The 17,863-nt window shown below is 42.0% G+C and overlaps 1 protein-coding gene across 5 annotated transcripts in view; it reads right to left on the reverse strand.

Moving 5' to 3' along the window:
• Positions 1-17,863, reverse strand: part of COP1 (COP1 E3 ubiquitin ligase) — a 120,084-nt gene that overhangs the window by 32,548 nt on the left and 69,673 nt on the right. For all 5 annotated transcript variants that reach the window (XM_071751146.1, XM_071751145.1, XM_071751147.1 and 2 more), the window contains 3 exons: positions 7,142-7,259; positions 3,226-3,350; positions 1,838-1,998 (listed from right to left, as the gene is read on the reverse strand). In XM_071751146.1, the coding sequence (XP_071607247.1) occupies positions 1,838-1,998; positions 3,226-3,350; positions 7,142-7,259 (404 nt within the window). The remainder of the gene's footprint in view (positions 1-1,837; positions 1,999-3,225; positions 3,351-7,141; positions 7,260-17,863) is intronic.

A 17,863-nucleotide genomic window follows, 5' to 3' on the forward strand; every position in this document is an offset into this window, starting at 1 on the left:
GAAAGAAAAAAAGTTTCATCACTCCAACAAGACTCTGAGCATAAATGACCTTTGGCTGTGCAGTAATTTAATTTCCTAAGAATATGAGTGAAGTTTCAATTAGGTTGGAGAGGGACCTCTGCATTAGTACAAGAGGGAAGAGAAATGTGCAGCTGCATTGGTGAAGAGCACCACTTGTCTTCAGGGGTCTGAGATTGTGGTACAAGGAAACATTCAGGCTCCTTCACAACAGCAGGAGAAGCAGCTTGCTCAGGTGCAGACAAAATATGGAAGCAAAAAGACTCAATTGGTGGTATTCTGCTTTTTGTTACTTTCTTTACAAACAAAAGCCAGGTACTGTGGCTGCCATGGGAGACAAAGGTTAATTTAGAAGAAACAGAAGGAAAAGCAGAGGGATGATGGAAAAAAATTTATCAGAATAGTGACAGATTCTGAAAGCTGCTTAATGGAATGAGTCCTGCAAGTTATTTGGTGCACTCTTGATGGGCCTGATTCATTTTTCCACAATATTTTTCATACTGGTTATGAAGAATTACTTGATAGCCTTTGAGGACTGCTCAGAAGTTCCTCAGTCACTTAAGCAGAAGGTCTGTCAGAGAAAAGACTGATAAGGAGGGGAGGGCAATAGAAAGAACACTGGGGTTAGATATCACTGCAAAAAAGCAGCCCAGGAGGTCAGTGGGCAGGACAATTCTATACAAACAGCTCAGTTTCTACACACAAAGGTTCCCACAGCTCATTTTCACCCAACAGAAAGACAGATTACACAACATCCAACAGCCACTCTCCAGCTGAGACATGATATCTGGGTATACCAAAACCTCCTGAACTTCCAGCCAGAAAGAAGTTGGTGACCCTCCATCACTGAGTCTCATGCCTACCATTTAAACCACAACAGCCCACTTTAAAAATTGAAATTGGAATTTCAGATGCTCAGGTACATTTCTGTTTTGATTCAGAAGCCTCTATCTGAAGTTTGTCAGTGACAACTGAATTATGTCTGTGGGTGCACAGTTTCTTCATACCAAAACAGACTGGTAGACATAACCTTTCCAAAACACTGTCTTTATGAATGCAAGGTCTCAGGGCACCAATTAGGCAACATTCTGCTTTAGCTATTTGGAAGACTGTATTTAGATACTCTCCTCCCCCACCCAACAAGCCGGTGAAGTATCTGATTTGCAAACTGTTGTACACAAAAGAGAGTGAGTTTATAGTGGGTTTTGTTGTTTTTTTTTTTCTTCACACAAGGTTTTCTTCAAGTGCCCTCAAAATTTAAAAAGCAGCATCTTCTTCTCCAGAGCAGCCATATGCCAAAAGGCCACTGTCACAAAGCTGTGTCAGGTCTGCCTGCAGCATTAGTACACACACTATGTACATGAATTAAGTGTCACTGGAAAGTCATTGAGGTGACTGCAGCCTGGGCTTGTCTCCTTTACAAATCTACAACATGGGGGTTATATTTCAGTGAGCAAGCCTGCATAGACAGGGTAACACTAAGATAAGGCTACACAGGATCTGCAGGTGCCTTCATTAAAGCAACAAAAATCCCACTGAGGTGCCCACAAAACCCACAAGTGAAACACAATGCTGCTTTTGAGGATTTCAGATGCCAAGAAGAAAGATTGAACCAGTAAGGTGGGAGATATAAGAACAGAGAAGTGCCTTCTCCCCTAGCATCCCCCAGCCTCCCAGTTACCCTGCAGATCTCCAAGTCCTCAGGCTGATCTGCAATACCCACAAGTGGGAAAATACCAAACCCTTGGCAATGCTATTTCAGGAGAAAGCAGAAGGCACTCCTTTTGCATCCAGCTGGGAGGCTGAGCAGAAAGCTTACCCCATCTGGTAGTGCCCTCCAGCACACAGCACTCACAAACTCATTTGTGTCATCTTCTTTCCGGTCCTTGTCCAGGACACTTTTGACTGTATCAAACTTGAATGTCAGCAGTGTCTTTGAGAGGCCTTTATAGTACAGGTAAAGGGAATTATTTTCACTTCCTAGGATTAAAAAAAAATAAAAATATACAAGATTAGGTTCTGGTAGTAGACATATGACTAAGGCTCAGCTCTTACACTGAACAGGTTGCCCAGGGAAGTTGTGGCTGCCCCTCCCTGGAAGTGTTCCAGGCCAGGCTGGATGGGGCTTGGAGCAACTTGGTCTAGTGGAAGGGTTGGAACCATAATATCTTTAGGTCTCTTCCAACTCAAACCAATCTGTGATTCTATGATGATTAAAAAAGACCAGACATTCCCCCACTTAGTTAACATCATGCTCTCAGTGCCTTGGCAACTGGGAGTGCTCCAGAGCAAACTTTTACAGTGCTTAATAGCAGAACCAGGCTTTATTATGAGCAGTTTGCAGCACACTTACAAAACATACAGGATCTCAACAACAACCTTAGGGCAGAGCAGAGCATCTCCTGTACCATGTGAACCACTGCTACACCCAGCCTGCTCAGCACTGCAGCAGGTAGCACTGTCACACTTCTGCTTGCTGTAATCAAGTATGACAGTTTGGTCCATGGAGCTTTCAGTAAGATTGACCAGACGGCATGCAGGCTTTATTTAGAAATCCATTGCAATTTCTGCCTTGCAAGCTGCCCAGAGATCAGAGAATACACAAACTGTGGTCCTCCTTTCAGTGCTGGCATAGCTGTCCTGCTCACTCCCCCCCAGCTATGAGCTTTCCCATCAAGACCTGTAGATTTACAGAAGCTCAACAGTCCAACTTAAGAGGGAAGAGAAACTTCCAAAGGGGTGACTGTTTCAGGATGATTTCATGTCCCAGGGAGCTGCTCACAATGAGGGCATTAGTGCTTCACTTTGCAGAGTGCTGCACTAAGTGACATGTGCAGGACCACTTGTGTGGTCCAGGCCACTGCCCTTCCTTAGATGCAGGAGGATGTGTTGGCTGATAAGCTTGAAAGATATAAGTGGTATCAACAGTGGCTCCCTTAGTAGTTGATGTTTGGTGACAGCAAGTCCAAATTATCATACATGAAGAATTTTTTTGAAACAGGAAGAAATGAAGTGCAGACCTTGCTTCTGTCAGGGTCAGGTCATAAAGCTACTCCCTGGGAAATGGGAGGGGGGTAGAAGTTTGAAATAGCCCTTTATTAAAAAGCCCATGCAGCCTCCTGGCTCAATGGAAGTGTGCTTTGCAACTGGAGAGGGATCAGCTCCATGGAGTCACATCAGCACCATCAGGGCAGCTGCTCTACTCACCACAGGCAATGTAGTCTCCATTGGATGCCAGCCCCACAAAATTCTTCTCATTGATGTGACCCTTGAAGGAGCGTAAGCAGTGAGGTTTCCCTACGTTCCACAGCTTCAGCTGACTGTCTGTTGACCTGAAAACAACACCTAAAGTCACACTGTTGCCACGTTGCATTGCCTGCAATGTAGCTCCTCTACAGCCTCCTTGCGGTGTCCGCGTAGAAGTCTTAGTGCACTCCAGGAGATTTATCCCACTTCCAAATCATATGCTACTCAGCTTGACCTTGGAAAATTATGTTATTTCAGAAACCTGTCAAAATGCATTACATGTTTGACTAAAAAACTTCCTTCAAGTTATTGCTCTCCCTTTCTCCTATCAATTACAGAGTCGCCCACTGAACTGCACAGCCTCTGGGACATCAGGGCCTCTTCCACTGAATACTTTTTATTTTTTAACCTTTACAGCATAGACAAAATCTTTCCCTTTCTCCATGCTGACTACACCTCTCATTCATGCCTTTATAGAGGAAGCAGCCTCTGCCCTCTCCAACATCCCTCCAAGTACAGTCTCCTTTTCCTGCCGAATACTGAGCAGCAGCTTATAAAACCTACAGGGGCTCAGAGTTGCTGTTAGCATAAAATCCATGTGGTTTTCCTGGGTGTAACTATCATCACATGGATACAGATCTCAAGCTTCCACTTTTTTCACCCTAGCCACTAAGCTAAACATTACTATTAAAAATATACAAACTCTGTTGGGATTAAATCACAACTTATGTTTTCCACTGTTCTTCCACGTGTAAACATGCTTTCAAAATGTTTTTCTATTTACTGTGAACAAATATTTCCCCTTTAGCAGAAAAAAAGGAGATGGAAGTAGTCTCCTCTGCTCAACTGGACTAGAAGATCCCAGATTTCTGGGAGATAAGGGATGAATTTCTTCTCCCCAAACTGTGCAGACATGAGCCCCTCTCACTTCCCAGGCAATTCTCTGGCAATCTCCAGACTCTGATATTCTGGCACTCACTGATTCAGGGGGATAAGCTCCAGTGTAGTGAAGAGACACTGCTGCAAGGGACTGAAGCCCTGTGAAGCAGTTCTTGAAGAACTGGGTAGTGCTGTTCACACCTTAAATTTAAGAGACTGGAAGCAGGACTTGTCAGCCTCCTGGGTGGGAGGAAAGGGAGGTAGAAAACAGACCTCCCTCCCCATCTCCCCTTAACAAGTCAGCATTGCTGGTTTTTGAATATTGAGATGAAGGGAAAAAAATCCAAAAACAAACCACCACCAATATCCATACCAAATACTACCAACGATGTAGTGCAGCCTTGCACCAATGTCACATTTACCTAAAAACAGTATCACAACAGAGGCATGGTGCACCTTGTGCTATACTGCAAAAACCTTATCTCAGCCCCCAGTGACAGCTGGAATGACAAAAGACTGACAAGGGAGCTGCAGTAAGATTTGTTTGTCATTTGTAATAACAGTATAAGGTCAGATCAGAACCAAGGTATGAACTTTATCTATAATACTATGACTTAAGTGGGAGTGCACCTCATCCCATGCCTTGAACAGAGGGGCCCTAAAACACCATTCAGCTTCTCCACTTGATGCTTATTCCCCATCCATCCCTATCCTACACTGCTGCTCAAGCTGCCTTCCCTTCTCTTGTCCTTATTGTCACAGTAGCAGCACAGCTCATAGAAAGGACAAAAAGGTCCATACCACTGCTTTTTTTTTTGGCCCACAAGTACAGTGAGGTGTCTCCTGTGCTATTAGGGGAGCCACATTTTCAAAATGCTGCTTTGAAAAGCTTCAGAGTTGCCTGGAAACTAAACTTTTCTGAAGACGGGGTAAAGCAGCAAGAGCCTAATCCCTGGTCTACAAGCTGTCAAATTCCTGTGACAGCTCCTGCTATTAGCTAGCCCATCAAGAAGACCTCATATGTACAGGCACTTAACCTCTATATTTTAATAGCATACATTCTAGATGTCTTCATTAAAATAAAACCACTTAAAGTCTATTACTAATTAAATGCTTCTACTCTTAACAAATTCCCATCAATTCTAGCCATGTCTGCACTGCTTAGGATAAGGACACCATAAAAGGAGGATGTTATTCACCACTGGACTGCAAAGGAGAGAAGAAGGCCATTGATTCTACTGCTGTTACACTGCTCTTCTGCTTTCATACCCTCTCCAAAAAAATATAATGGCTGCATTGCTGTTAAATCCCTCTCTCTGTAAATCAGCACTGTAATCAATGTGTTGTGCTAAATACCAGGCAGTTCTGAACACCCTTGGGGTCAAAACCTAACTCTTACAAGGCAAAGTAAATCAATTCAATCTATAAAACAGCTTTAGTGAGAATTCTAGAGAATTTGAATATACATATAATTTTTTCTTAAAAGAAAACTGAGCTTGATTTTTGGGAATCACTACTGCTGCCTTCTTTTGTCAATTTGCATAAGGCAGACATGAAAAATAATCTACTCTCCTACATTTCTTTCCATTTATCGAGAAAAAGCAGCATGAAACCCTACAGTTAGTCCTTTCCCCCTGTTGTTGCCTGTCCCAGTCTGACAGCTCTATCAATATTCCTCCCAGGACTGTGGGATAAGTTTTCTCACATGGTTGGATCAAACAGGGCAGAGACATTCTCTCCTGAAATATCCCATGGATGATGCTCCACTTGATCACAGCTGTAAAACTTTCCCAGCTTCCTCCTGCTTCTATTAAACACTTGCTTCTTACCCAGATTTAGTTCATAGTATTAAGTTTAAGTTGCTCTGCATTCTAGGTATGAATTTGCATCCTTATAGAGACTTAAAATGCTAATGGAAATAAGAAAAGAGGAGCTGATTAAATACCAACAGTACAGGATGTCACCAGGGAATCTTCTATCATGCAGCTCAGAGTAACTTGCTAGCAGCCTGAAAAACACCTTAAAATGTTCTGATTTGGCTCTAAAGGTTTATAAAGCAAAGTATGTGAAACCACAGGACAGAACCAAGCTGGATAATCACTGATGGAGTACAAGGCAGCAGGCACACTTTCTGGGACAAGATCTACCCTGTGATCCACCCCTGCTGCCCTCAGACATTATACACAAGCTTTTTGAGACCAAAGCTTCCCCTGCAGCCCCCAAAGTTGCTTGCATATTCCTCTCCATGTAAGAGAGGCTGAATCTCTGGTTTGCTGAAGCAGCTCATAGCCAGTTATGCAAACCCTTCACTAGGTGATCTGACATGCTTATTCCCACACAACTGAAACCCTACCTAGAACTGAGGCAGCCACAAACTGGCTTTGGGTCAGACACATCCAGCCACTTAATTGAACAGAAGCTGTAGGATATTATTCTTCAGTTTATCCATAGCAGATCACATGGCCCACCCTGACTGAAAAGCTATTTTCTAACCCGAGTATATAATCCTAGGAAGGGTCTTCAAAAAAACAGATTAATAAATTATCAGAGGACAGATCAGTTAGTCCTACTCGAGTTGTTTCAGGTTGTGGACACTCAGCTGCATCATTTGACAAGCAGCTCATCAGCCATGTCACACCACAGATTACTGTGCTCAGACATCTGTTGCCAGCCTTATCTACAGGAGCATCCTCAGCACTTTGTAAAAGGGCAGTTCACCTCCAGCTTCCCACAGTTGAGAGCTCGTGCTCAGGAGCTGCACCCACTTATCTTCAGATTCCTCTCCAGCTTTTTAACTCCGTGAGAAAGAGCAAAGCCAAGCGACACCAGGAATTAATTTCTATTTTTGTCTTAGGAAAAGAAGCAATTATCGGCTTTCCAAAAGCACAGCAGCTAGCCCGTGCGCTAGCCCACGCAGGTCAACTTGTGTGATGACCCTGAAGAGCACCAGAAGGCAAAGGCTGCCAAGTTTTCAGCCCAGATAAAAGGCAGTACTTACGCAGAGACGATTTCTTCCCCGCTCACGAATTTCGCGTAGGAGACCGCCTTGCGGTGCCCTTTGAACACCATGATTGGCTGCTTAGTGTTGCGGAGATCGTAGTAGTGAACACAGTGATCTGGGGAGGAGAAAAGAGAAAGGGCAAAACTTAATTAGTTGGGAAGGATGTGCAGGGCCACTAATAGCTCACAATAATAAAAACGTTGCCTACAGCTCCCACATCTCGCTTTAAAGCTCATCGCAAACACCCTGCACAATGGCAAAGGAATTTTTATGCAGGTGTCTTAAAACAGCCCCAAAATTAAGTCCCTAAAGCTCCAAGCAGCATTTCAAGGAGTAAGTGAAGGGAAAAGGTCCATCTGTGTTGTGTGTACATACATGTGTCCTCCTGCAATCAACACGTGGCTCCTGTGCAGGCTACCAGCTAAAAGGACTCTTGGTTCTCCTGCCTGGCCACTGTATTTCTAGTGCCTTGCACCCCCTCTTAATTTCTCAGCCTGTCCCCTCTTGAAGAACTCTAGGCATAAAACTCAGTCTGTTTGCTACTTAAATGAGATAATGGAAAATAAGGATTATATTTCTCATCCTCGCCTTAAATGGACAACCTCCATACTTTTGGTGTTTTGCTTCTTTCCTTTGATTGTATTACCAAGAGAGATTAACATTCCTGATAATGAGATAAAATTAAATTCCAGTTCCTCTTAAGATTTAATTCACAGATGTGCTGCAATACCACAGCCATATCAAAGGGATTGCAGCAAAATTAACAAGTACAATTTTCTGCACAACTAAGTGTCAGTTCCCAAGAAAAGAGAAAAAATAAGAACAGAAAACCCCCCCAAGATCCAGGCCCTAAATGCTCCCAGTGCTCCTTCCAGCTCAACAAGGTTAATAAGCTTGTCCCTTCCTGACTTTCAGCCTTTGATGTTGAATGCCATTCAATTATCCCCTGCTATTCTGGAAGGGCGGGAGGGAAGGGCACAAATATGCAAGGAAACTGAGCTGGATGCCTTTATCACCAAGCAACTTGCAATCCCCAGATGTCCATTGAAAACAGCTCTGACCCTCCTCCCACTACACCAACACCCCCCAGTGGAAGTTTATTGCCAAGATTACATAGCAACTAATTTAAATGCCAATAGCACCAGTTATTTTGACACTTGCACAGCATTTCAAAGCAGGGCTCTCAGCCATACAAACACTCAACTGTCTCAAAATCCCATGTGGTTTGAGAGATAACTGGATTTATAGCACTCAGGCTACAGCAACCCCAACCAGACTGGCAAGAGTACTTCTCTCCTGTGTCACCAGGATCATTGGTGGCCATGGCAGGCTGGGGGCTGTGTCAGGAGCACCTTCACTAAAAAAAAGCAAATAGACAACAAGCCACCTTCCCCTAACTGCTTCCAGCATCTTGCTCTCTGCCCGAAATGAGATCAGAGTCTTCTCCAGGAAGAGGTTTTGATCTCTCCCTCCTTACCATGTAAAAATGTGCAGCCAGACCAAGTTTTCTTCACCACTTATACTGAATTGTTGCATTACCCATTACTGCCAGCACTGAAATGCTCAGAAGTCCTGTATCCCCAAGCACTTTTCCAAACTCCTGTTTATTCCACCTCTGAAATATTAACCCTCTGAGCAGCCAACACTTATCAACCAAAATCCTACTGTGCCTTTAAATTTGGGTTTTTTACTTAGCTTTAGAACAAGATGAAGTTTCAACAGGGTTATTCAATAAAGCAGTTAATTTCCAAAGAGACTTAGAATTAAGTGTTAATGCCTCTCTAACAAGATTTTGGCCAGCCTGGTCCTTTCCACCTCCCTGAAAGGTTAAGCCAAAAAACTCCCTACATTTTCTCATCTGGCTGGAAGACCTACTGCAGGAGCTAGGAAATAGTTAACAAACAATTGTTATTTTAATGAGCAGAATGATTCTAGCAAAGCTTTCTATTAGGAGAAAGTGAATAAGCCTTTCAAACCTATTTTTGCTCAGTTTCAACTTCCTCTCCAACCAACCTGTCATTAGGATACCTTTGGAGCCCCAGAATTTTATCCTTCAGAGGGTGGCAGGGAAAGGAATACCTGAGGATGGATGGACTGAGCAATGAAGAGAGTGAAGGGCTGGAGCAGGAAAGACAAGTTCATTGGCAGAACTGAGGCACCAAGTCACGTTCACCTTTTAAAGACTGCAATAAAAAGCTTGAAACCTGCTGGCATCTGGCCCCAGCACCACCTGTGCCTCTGGGCATCAGCAGGGCCATCAGTCACTGTCTGCTGTGATCACACCAAGTCTGAGGGAATGGGCAAGGCCAGTGGGTTCTAAAATTAGCCACTTAATTATGAATTATTTCAGCAGCTCAAGTGTTGGTGCCCAATTGAGTTTTGTTATTTTTTTAAAAAATTCGATTGGAGCAGCTATTTTTAAGTAGATGTATGAAGACCAATGCTCACTGCATTAATTAAAATCAGAACAGGTGGTCACGTTTTACAATTAAAGAGATACTCTCTCTTGTAGGCCATATGGACCTTTGCAAAAACATGCTAAAAATGCCATCTGCTGAGGAAGCAGAGAGCCCAAAAATGCAGCTAAATGGGAAAAATACAACTCCCAGGTACCCTGGGCAGCCTGGTGGAGCCTAAGAGCCTGAAATTGTCCATTGACAGCATCCCTGGCGCACCAGCAGGTGTGAGCCAAGGTGGCAGAGTGCTCTGGATAGTTAAGAAAATGAGTTAGTCCTAAGAAGCAGCTAAAAGTAAGGGGAAGAGTAAGCACAGAGAGGACTCAAATGCTTCCTGACCTCTCCAACAGGCAGTAAGCTCCTCCAGCATCCCACCCCTGGCTCCCTGGAAAGACCCTAAAACATACTCCATCCCTACTCAGTGATGTATAGGGGTATTTGCTTCTTGTTTTGCTCCTCAAACATGGGTATTCAAATTATGATTTGGCATTTTCCCCCCAGCTTTACAGCCCAACCAGAAAACTCACTTAGAACAATTTCAACTTGGAATTAAAATATCATGCCTAACCCTTGGGCAGCTTACTGCTCTATTTTTTTCTTCTGCATCCAAGCTTAATTGAAACATGAGACTGGGAAAGAACATGTATAGATACCACAACAAATTAAACACTCTGAAACAATTCTTGTCTAGCTCAATGTCACTGCAGAAGCTCAGCATGACAGAATTCTTTCTGCTGCTGTACCTTCTGAATTCAAATGCTTGCTGGCAGGCTATATTTTATTACATATACTTTGTGTTTTTTTTTTTTAAAGTGATCTCAGAAGACAAAAAGGGCAGGCTAAGCTCTGCCACTGCTGCTGAGAGGTCCCTGAACACAAGCCTGAGTGTTTAAATAGTGCTTTTCCAGAACTGCTTACTTGCCTTAAGATGCTGCTGCTTTCACCTTTGAGCAGTCTCGTGACCACTCATCAAGAATTCAGACTTTACCAAACTCCTAAAATATCTCATCCTCACTAAATATAACCCACATCAGCCAAGGATGGCATCCCTTGTTGCAGGGCAGCTCATCCTTTCACAAACCTCCAGCCAGCAGGAGCAGGACAAAAGGGAAGGATGGTTTTGTGATATACCAGGTCAAGTGACCAGCACCTTCATGATGTTGGTCCTTGGACATACCTTGGAAAGGGGCAAGGGCAAACAGATGATGTGGTTAGAAAAATCTCAGAAAATCAGGTTAGAACTTGAAAAAAAGAGATGGGAATTCTTAATGGAACCAGCAGCATCTTAGGTAGTAACAGAGCTGTTGAGAAAGATGGAATTGCTCTTAGATGATTTTTAGTTGTTTAAAAAAAAAAAAAAAAGTAAAGTCTCTTTTCACCAAAAGTGAATTTCCTTACACTTATATTTACTTATCAAATTCACAAAACAGTTGTTTGTTACAAACAGGCTTTATCCTCACATCACCTCTTGCAAAGTTTGTAAAACATACTGAAGAGCACCAAGTCCAGAGTTTACAAGGGTTAGGAAAGAGCACTGAACAGCAGCAGTTTGTTTCACTGAGCACCAGTACACCCAGGGTAGCAACACAACCCAAAAAGCAGTGATTTAACTCTCCAGGTACCCAGCAATTCACAGTAACATTCATCTTCCAGGTCATATACTGACAATGAACAGTAACAAGTCTACAGCACAAGCTAAACCACAGACCCCCCAAGGCTTTTTTCAACCAAGAAGCATTTACTCTTAGCAGTACCAAGTCAAGGACATCAAAACAAAAATTTACCTGCAGTGCCACAGTTTTATACTCACTGGATGTAATGACTATAAAGCCCTAAGAGCTGCACACAAAGGTTTTGTGGTTCTCCCCTGGAAAACACAATTGCTGGAGAATCAATGACCATTTTTCTTATTTCAATCATTTAGAAATGCATATTTCTCAACTGCTCAATATTAAGATTATTGATCCATTCAAAAAATAAGTAATTTACTTTGCTCTGAGATTTTTCAGTGCTTATAGACTTGAGGATATGTGGCACTCACTGCTACATCTCAAATAATTGCTGCAGACAAGAAGATTCCCATATTCAAAACAAAGTTGAAGGGTGGGTAGCTAGACATTAATGAAATGGTCTGCTGCAATTTTCTGTTATCAAAGCACATTTGGATCAAGACTTTCAGTGTTGAAAACAGGCACCCTGTGGATCAGTAGTAGGAATAAGAGACAATTTGTAGTTTGGAGGGTGTATTTAAATGATTTAATGAGATTTAAACTGAGTCAGAGGAAATTAGGTGCAAGATACTTCTGCTTACCTCCAATTAGGTTATTCTGAAGAAACCTAAACTACAACAAAATAAAAGGCCAGGAAAAAAAAAAGCCCACAAAACATCCTTAGTCAAAAAGAAGGATGGAAGGCATGATTCTGGGGTGTTTTATTCCATTCATATTAATTCCATAATTCCCTTTAATTGGTTAAAAAAAATTTCAGAAATCATAATTCAGTGGATGAAGGGACCCCACATTGCTTGATACATATTTCAGCCAACCCCTTTGATTGAATTATTTAAAGATCTATCTATAAAAACTCATCTTATATTTGCTTCTCCTCTGTATACCAAGTGTAAGCAACATTACAGAGTGCACAGAGCAGGGAGAAAGAAGCCTTCAAAGCTACCTAGAATTGTATCTAGGCAACTTGTTTAGCAGGAAAACATAATCATATCTTTATGCCTTCAAGTGTCCACAGCCCAGCAGTTCAGACTGCAGCCTGTGTTTCAAGTGTTTCTGGATGACAGGAAGGAGTATAAGGTGGCTTTCTCTTAAGTGGCAATGCCATAAAGAGAGAGCAAGCCACTTTAAATGAATTTTTGTGGAACATAGATAAGCAAGAGGTAGAAGAGAACTTTAACATCAAGATGGATTAACCAACATCTCTTTCAGGCAGGCTTGGGGTGGTTTCTCACTGTAAAAAGGAAGCTTACATCCTCAGAGATAAAGCCTGTGGCTTGATGAAAAACAAAGAAGGAGGCTCACACAAAACCTCAGTTTTCACTGTTAAAAAAAATAATTCTCCTGTTGGTGAGGAGAAAATGGAAGGATAAAAAACGACAACATCCTGATTTAAAAATAAACTCACAGCTCAGTAGTATACTGTACTACAGTACACTGTGGATGACTTGGCACATCAGGTGTCTCAGTCCTTACAAAAACTTGAATAAGGGCCAGGTATAGAACTGCTGCTCTTTCTCGAAAAAGACTGAGCGAATACAGGACAGCTGCTATCAGAACCAAAACCTTGGAGACAAAAATGCTTTAAAATAGATTTCCTTTAATTGGAGAGGAGACCTACAAAAGCCTCAGCACTGTCTTGACCTCGAAGCCACCTAACAAGCCACAGAGTTACTTTGAGACTAACTAAAGAGCTATTAATATGGACATGGAACCTCTCCAGGGGAACTCAGGTACCTGCATGCCAGGAATGAAACCTTCCCACAATGGCAGTGACACCATCAAAGCCTGGCCAAAAGACAACTCAGGATCTAATTATAAGGAAGGGGTCTCTTCCAATGAATATATGGAGAGGAAAAAAAATGGGTCTTTATTATAGTGATAGCAATATAGGGGGGCATGCGGGCATTCAGCAAATAGTGAGGGAGCCTTCCAGCCATCAAAACACTATAAATCTATTTATTTCACTTGACAAAGTAAAACTGGGATGGCATATGATCAGCACAGTCTGTGTCCTATCCCAAGCCATTTCAGGGAGTGGAGACAGTGATAGTTTCCTCTACATAAGGGAAAAATACACTCTGGGAAAAAGGCAACAGTGTATTAGGGATGGAAAACAAAGCAGGCCTGGATTCAAGCAAAGCTCTGCACCAAAAATTAACACCAGAGTTTTCTGAAGGAGAAATTAGATATCGACAACAACAAGTTGACATCTCTGCCCTCTTTACAAACCATTTCCCTTACTGTAAGGAAAGGGATTAAAAATGGGTTTGATCCAGCCTGAAGCACAGAACCTTTGACAGACAAAACTATCAGCAGCATTTTGCTGGAGAAGGCAGTGAGCTGTTTTCCACTTGCAGCATGACAAATCACATGAGGATGAGAGAGCAGAAATAAATCCATCTCATCCCACCATCTCCCTGTAGAACACTGCAGCACAGGCAAACATAACTGGGTATTTTTTACTTTGCCTGTATATACCTACCATTCAAAAAAAAAATAATCAACAACCATTGTTACAAGCATACTAAAATGTATGCTTTGTATTAATAATTTTCTGTTCCCACAGAAATTGCAAGTACTTTGTTTCTATAACTAAGACAATTACTTGTTTAATGTATTTGCTTTTTCCTCCTGTTTTTACCTGGAGTTCCCTTTGCAGTAAAGGAACAATTTTCCCCTGAATAACCATTTTCTGTTGCCCTGGGGGAATCTCAGTAATTTCTTCTAAAAGCAACACTCTGGTCCACAAAAGCAAACTGGAAAAATGTCCTTAGTTTGCATTTCACCCATGTTCCAGATTCAGGATGCAGTACTTGGTTTATATTTGCTATCAGAGCTCTATCTAGATAAGTGGTCTCAAGCCCCACTGTACCAGACTCAGGGAGCTCCCACACAGGTGACAAAAATTCAACAGCTACCTAACAAGTGACTGAACTCTGGAAAAACATTCAATAGGTGTTTTCCCTGAAGGCCAAAACCTCCCCCCACGTTCTGTTCCCTTACAGCATGCTCTGAAGACCATACAGGATTAAGCAGGGTCTGTATGATTTATTTTGCTGGTGGTAAAAAAAACAAAACCCAACCTTCTATGTGAGGAAGCCAATCAGCTTGTGATGCCAGCGAGACGAAAGGAAGTTTCTAAAACAGAAGGCAACACATGGGTATTTGTCTTCTACACTGCAATACAGATGATGGGCAACAGCCTCCAAAATTTGTATTTAGAGAATCACAGAACCAGACAGAGATCATCAAGTCCAACCCTTGACCCACATCTGCTGTGGTTACCAGACCATGGCACTGAGTGCCACATCAATCTCTTCTTAAAAACCTCCAGGGATGGAGATTAAACTGATACAAATCCAACCTCAAAAAAAAAAAAAAAAAATCCTATTGAGGGAATCAAACACAAATTGAGCTCAGTTCTTCATTTACACAAAGGAAAGCAGAGCTCTGAGAAGGAAAATGCCCACCAGTGTTCTGTTTAGCAGACTGGATGACAAAGGAAGCAACATGAGAAAGGTCCACTTCCTGAAGGCTGAATTAAAGAAGGATGAGGACAAACTCATCTGGTAGCCTCAGTTTAGTATCTGGCAAAATCAACAGCACATTAAGCACCTGCTACCTTTCCAAGGAAAGACTCAGGGATGCAACAGCAGAAGGATTCAGGTTAGCACTTGAAATATTTTGAGGGACTTCTGAAGGGAAGATTATCCATTGCTGCAGCCACCAACTTTTATCTCTTACTCTCTTACTAACACCAAATGTACTTTTTTTTTTTTTTTTTACTTTTAAAAAGACATGTATCAAAACTAGTATTCCACTGAAGATCTATATCTCCCTCTGCTGAACAGATGAAGGGAACAGCAGCCTTGATGGGAACTCCCAACTGGGTTTTTAACCTTTGTATTCAACAGATTCCCTATGGCTTGAAGTTACAAATGACATTTGCCAGGTTAAGGATAATGGTCTTCACACACTTGGGATATTATTTTACTGACTTGTTTAAAGCTTTTGATACAGCAACCCATAAAATCTTCACCCTAAATAACTCGCCTCATATTAAGGAGAGAAGACATAAAACATTGGAGATCCTAATCAGCTGAGAAAAGGGCTATTATGGGAGGAGGGAGAAAACAGATTTCTCCAGAACTCCTTTGAAATTTTGACCTTTATGGTTTTAAAGACATTTCTGGCAGGAATAAGAGAGAGCTGTTTTTTGCACAAAGATCATCTTCTATCACACTGTTGGAGAAACACAACATTCAGTATACCTAAGGAGAATTTACTAATGTTACAGAACCTATTAACACAACAGCAGAAACAACCTGCAGCTTTTGGAAGAATTAATTCCTAATGTCTGAAAGAGAAAAAAAGAATTATGTACTGTTCAGACTCTTATTTCAACTTTTCTCCTTGACCATGTAAAATTTTCAATTTTACAGGCATGGAGGCTAATGTGCAAAATGAGTTTTGGACACCTAGAACACGAAAAGAAGTAATTTTATAACAAAAGGTGCTTCATCCCCTGTTGTCTAAATGGACCAAAGATCTGAAACTTCTCACAGAAGTATGAGGAGTCTTGTTTAAATGAGTGTTGGTACATCTTTCAAAGGCAAAAGCCAAGCATCTCTCTCCCAGTTAAGATACTTACTGCACGTTTATCCTTACTTCAGCCCTGTGCTCTTATCTTGAATTCATTACCCCTCATCCCATCACAGGGCACAAGTGAGAAGAGGTTGTCCCTTCCTTCTTGATGCCCAGCCCTCATATTTATACACATTAATTGGATCCCCTCTCAAGTCTTCTCTCAATACTAAGAAGGCCCAGGTCTTCCAGGCACCTTTATAATGTAGGTATTCAGTCCCTTAATCATCCTTGTAACCCTCCATTGTACTCTTGCAAGTAAATCCCTGTTCCTCTTGAATTGGGGAGCCCAGAACAATACTTTAGGTGAGGTCTCACTAGGGCACAGGGGGAGGAGATCTGCTCCCTTGATCTGCTGGACATATTTTTCTTAATGCACCCCAGGATACCACTGACCTTCTTCTTAGTCACACTGCTGTCCCATGGATAACTTCTTGTCCACCAGGACTCCAAGATCCTTCTCCATGGGGCTGCTCTGTAGCCTCCTAACCTGTACTGGTGTATTTTGTGATTCCTTCCCAGGTGCAGGACTCTGCACTTGTTCTTGTTGAACCTCATTAGGTTCCTCTTGGTCCAGATCTCCAGTCTGCCCAAATCTCACTGAATGGTCACAGCCTTCAGCTGAATCAGCCAGTCCTCCCAGTTTTATGCCATCAGCAAACTTGCTGAGAAGACACTGTCCCATCATCCAGGTCATTGATAAAGATGTTGAACAGGACTGGACCCAACACTGATCCCTGGGAACTCCACCAGTTATAGGGCTCCAGCTGGACTATGCACCACTGATCCCCACTCTTTGGGCTCTGTTGTGCAGCCAGTGATTAATCCATCTCCCTGTCCATTCTTCTGTCCCACATTTGCTAAGCTTGCTCACCAGAATGGTATGGGAGACTATGTCAAAATTCTGAGTCAATAGATAAACAGTGTCCCAAGCTTCAGATAAGAATGCTTAAACCAAAAACCCAGAGGTCTGGTGGCTTATGCAGATAAGGAAATAAGCATGGGAAAGTCCAAGATAATGCACAGGTATTCAATATGGGAAAAAGGCAAATGCAGACTCGTTAGGCAGTGAAGTCATAGGAAGGGGGACTGGATTTGCACATAAATCTGCAGTTTTGGTGTCATCTTGCTGAGCCTCAAAAGGCTAACAGGTCCTTTTAGAGGAAGGACTCAAGCATTCAAACCCTCTCCTCTTTAAATATTACAGAATGCTTAGATACTCAAAAAGGATGCCTCCAAGATGTGAGCCTGCATTCATAGGTTACAGATTTTCCTGTGCAGTGTGGCAATCTTTACCAGTTTGTATGGAAAAAGTAGAATATGTTATAAAAGCCTAGATGTCACAGTCCCCAAATAAAAGGCTGAAAGAGTTAAATTACACAGCAGTGTGAGCAGGAGATAATGCAGGAAGCCCCTACAGACAATGCCATTCCAACAAGCAATTCCTTTATATGAGCTACCAGAAAAACTGCAGCAATGGAAACTGCAGAGGTTGGAAAGGATTAAACCCTAAGCAACACAGCAAACAGCTAGCAGTAAGTGCAATTTGGCATTCTGAGGAAAAGATGCATAAGTCTTAGAGTTGCCTGTTCTGTTCCTGAATTTTAAGGCTCATTTCAATTTTACTTTGAATTCCGTAACATTGTCTAAATGACTTCTACACCAGTTGTAAGACAAAATGTTCAGGAAAAGAATATTCAAGCAAACAATTAGCACACTCATTTCTGCTAATGATAGATTTTTTTTTTTCCCAGAGAATCAAATGGAGCATTTGAAGTTCATTTTATTCATTCACTCATTACTGAAGTGTGACGACCTCTGGGATAATGATAGGAAACTCCCAATAGGTCTCTATATTGTTACTTGCTATTCATTTCAAACCCTTTCAT

The sequence above is a fragment of the Heliangelus exortis genome, chromosome 8 (assembly GCF_036169615.1).
Source record: "Heliangelus exortis chromosome 8, bHelExo1.hap1, whole genome shotgun sequence".
In the NCBI taxonomy this organism is placed as follows: domain Eukaryota; kingdom Metazoa; phylum Chordata; class Aves; order Apodiformes; family Trochilidae; genus Heliangelus; species Heliangelus exortis.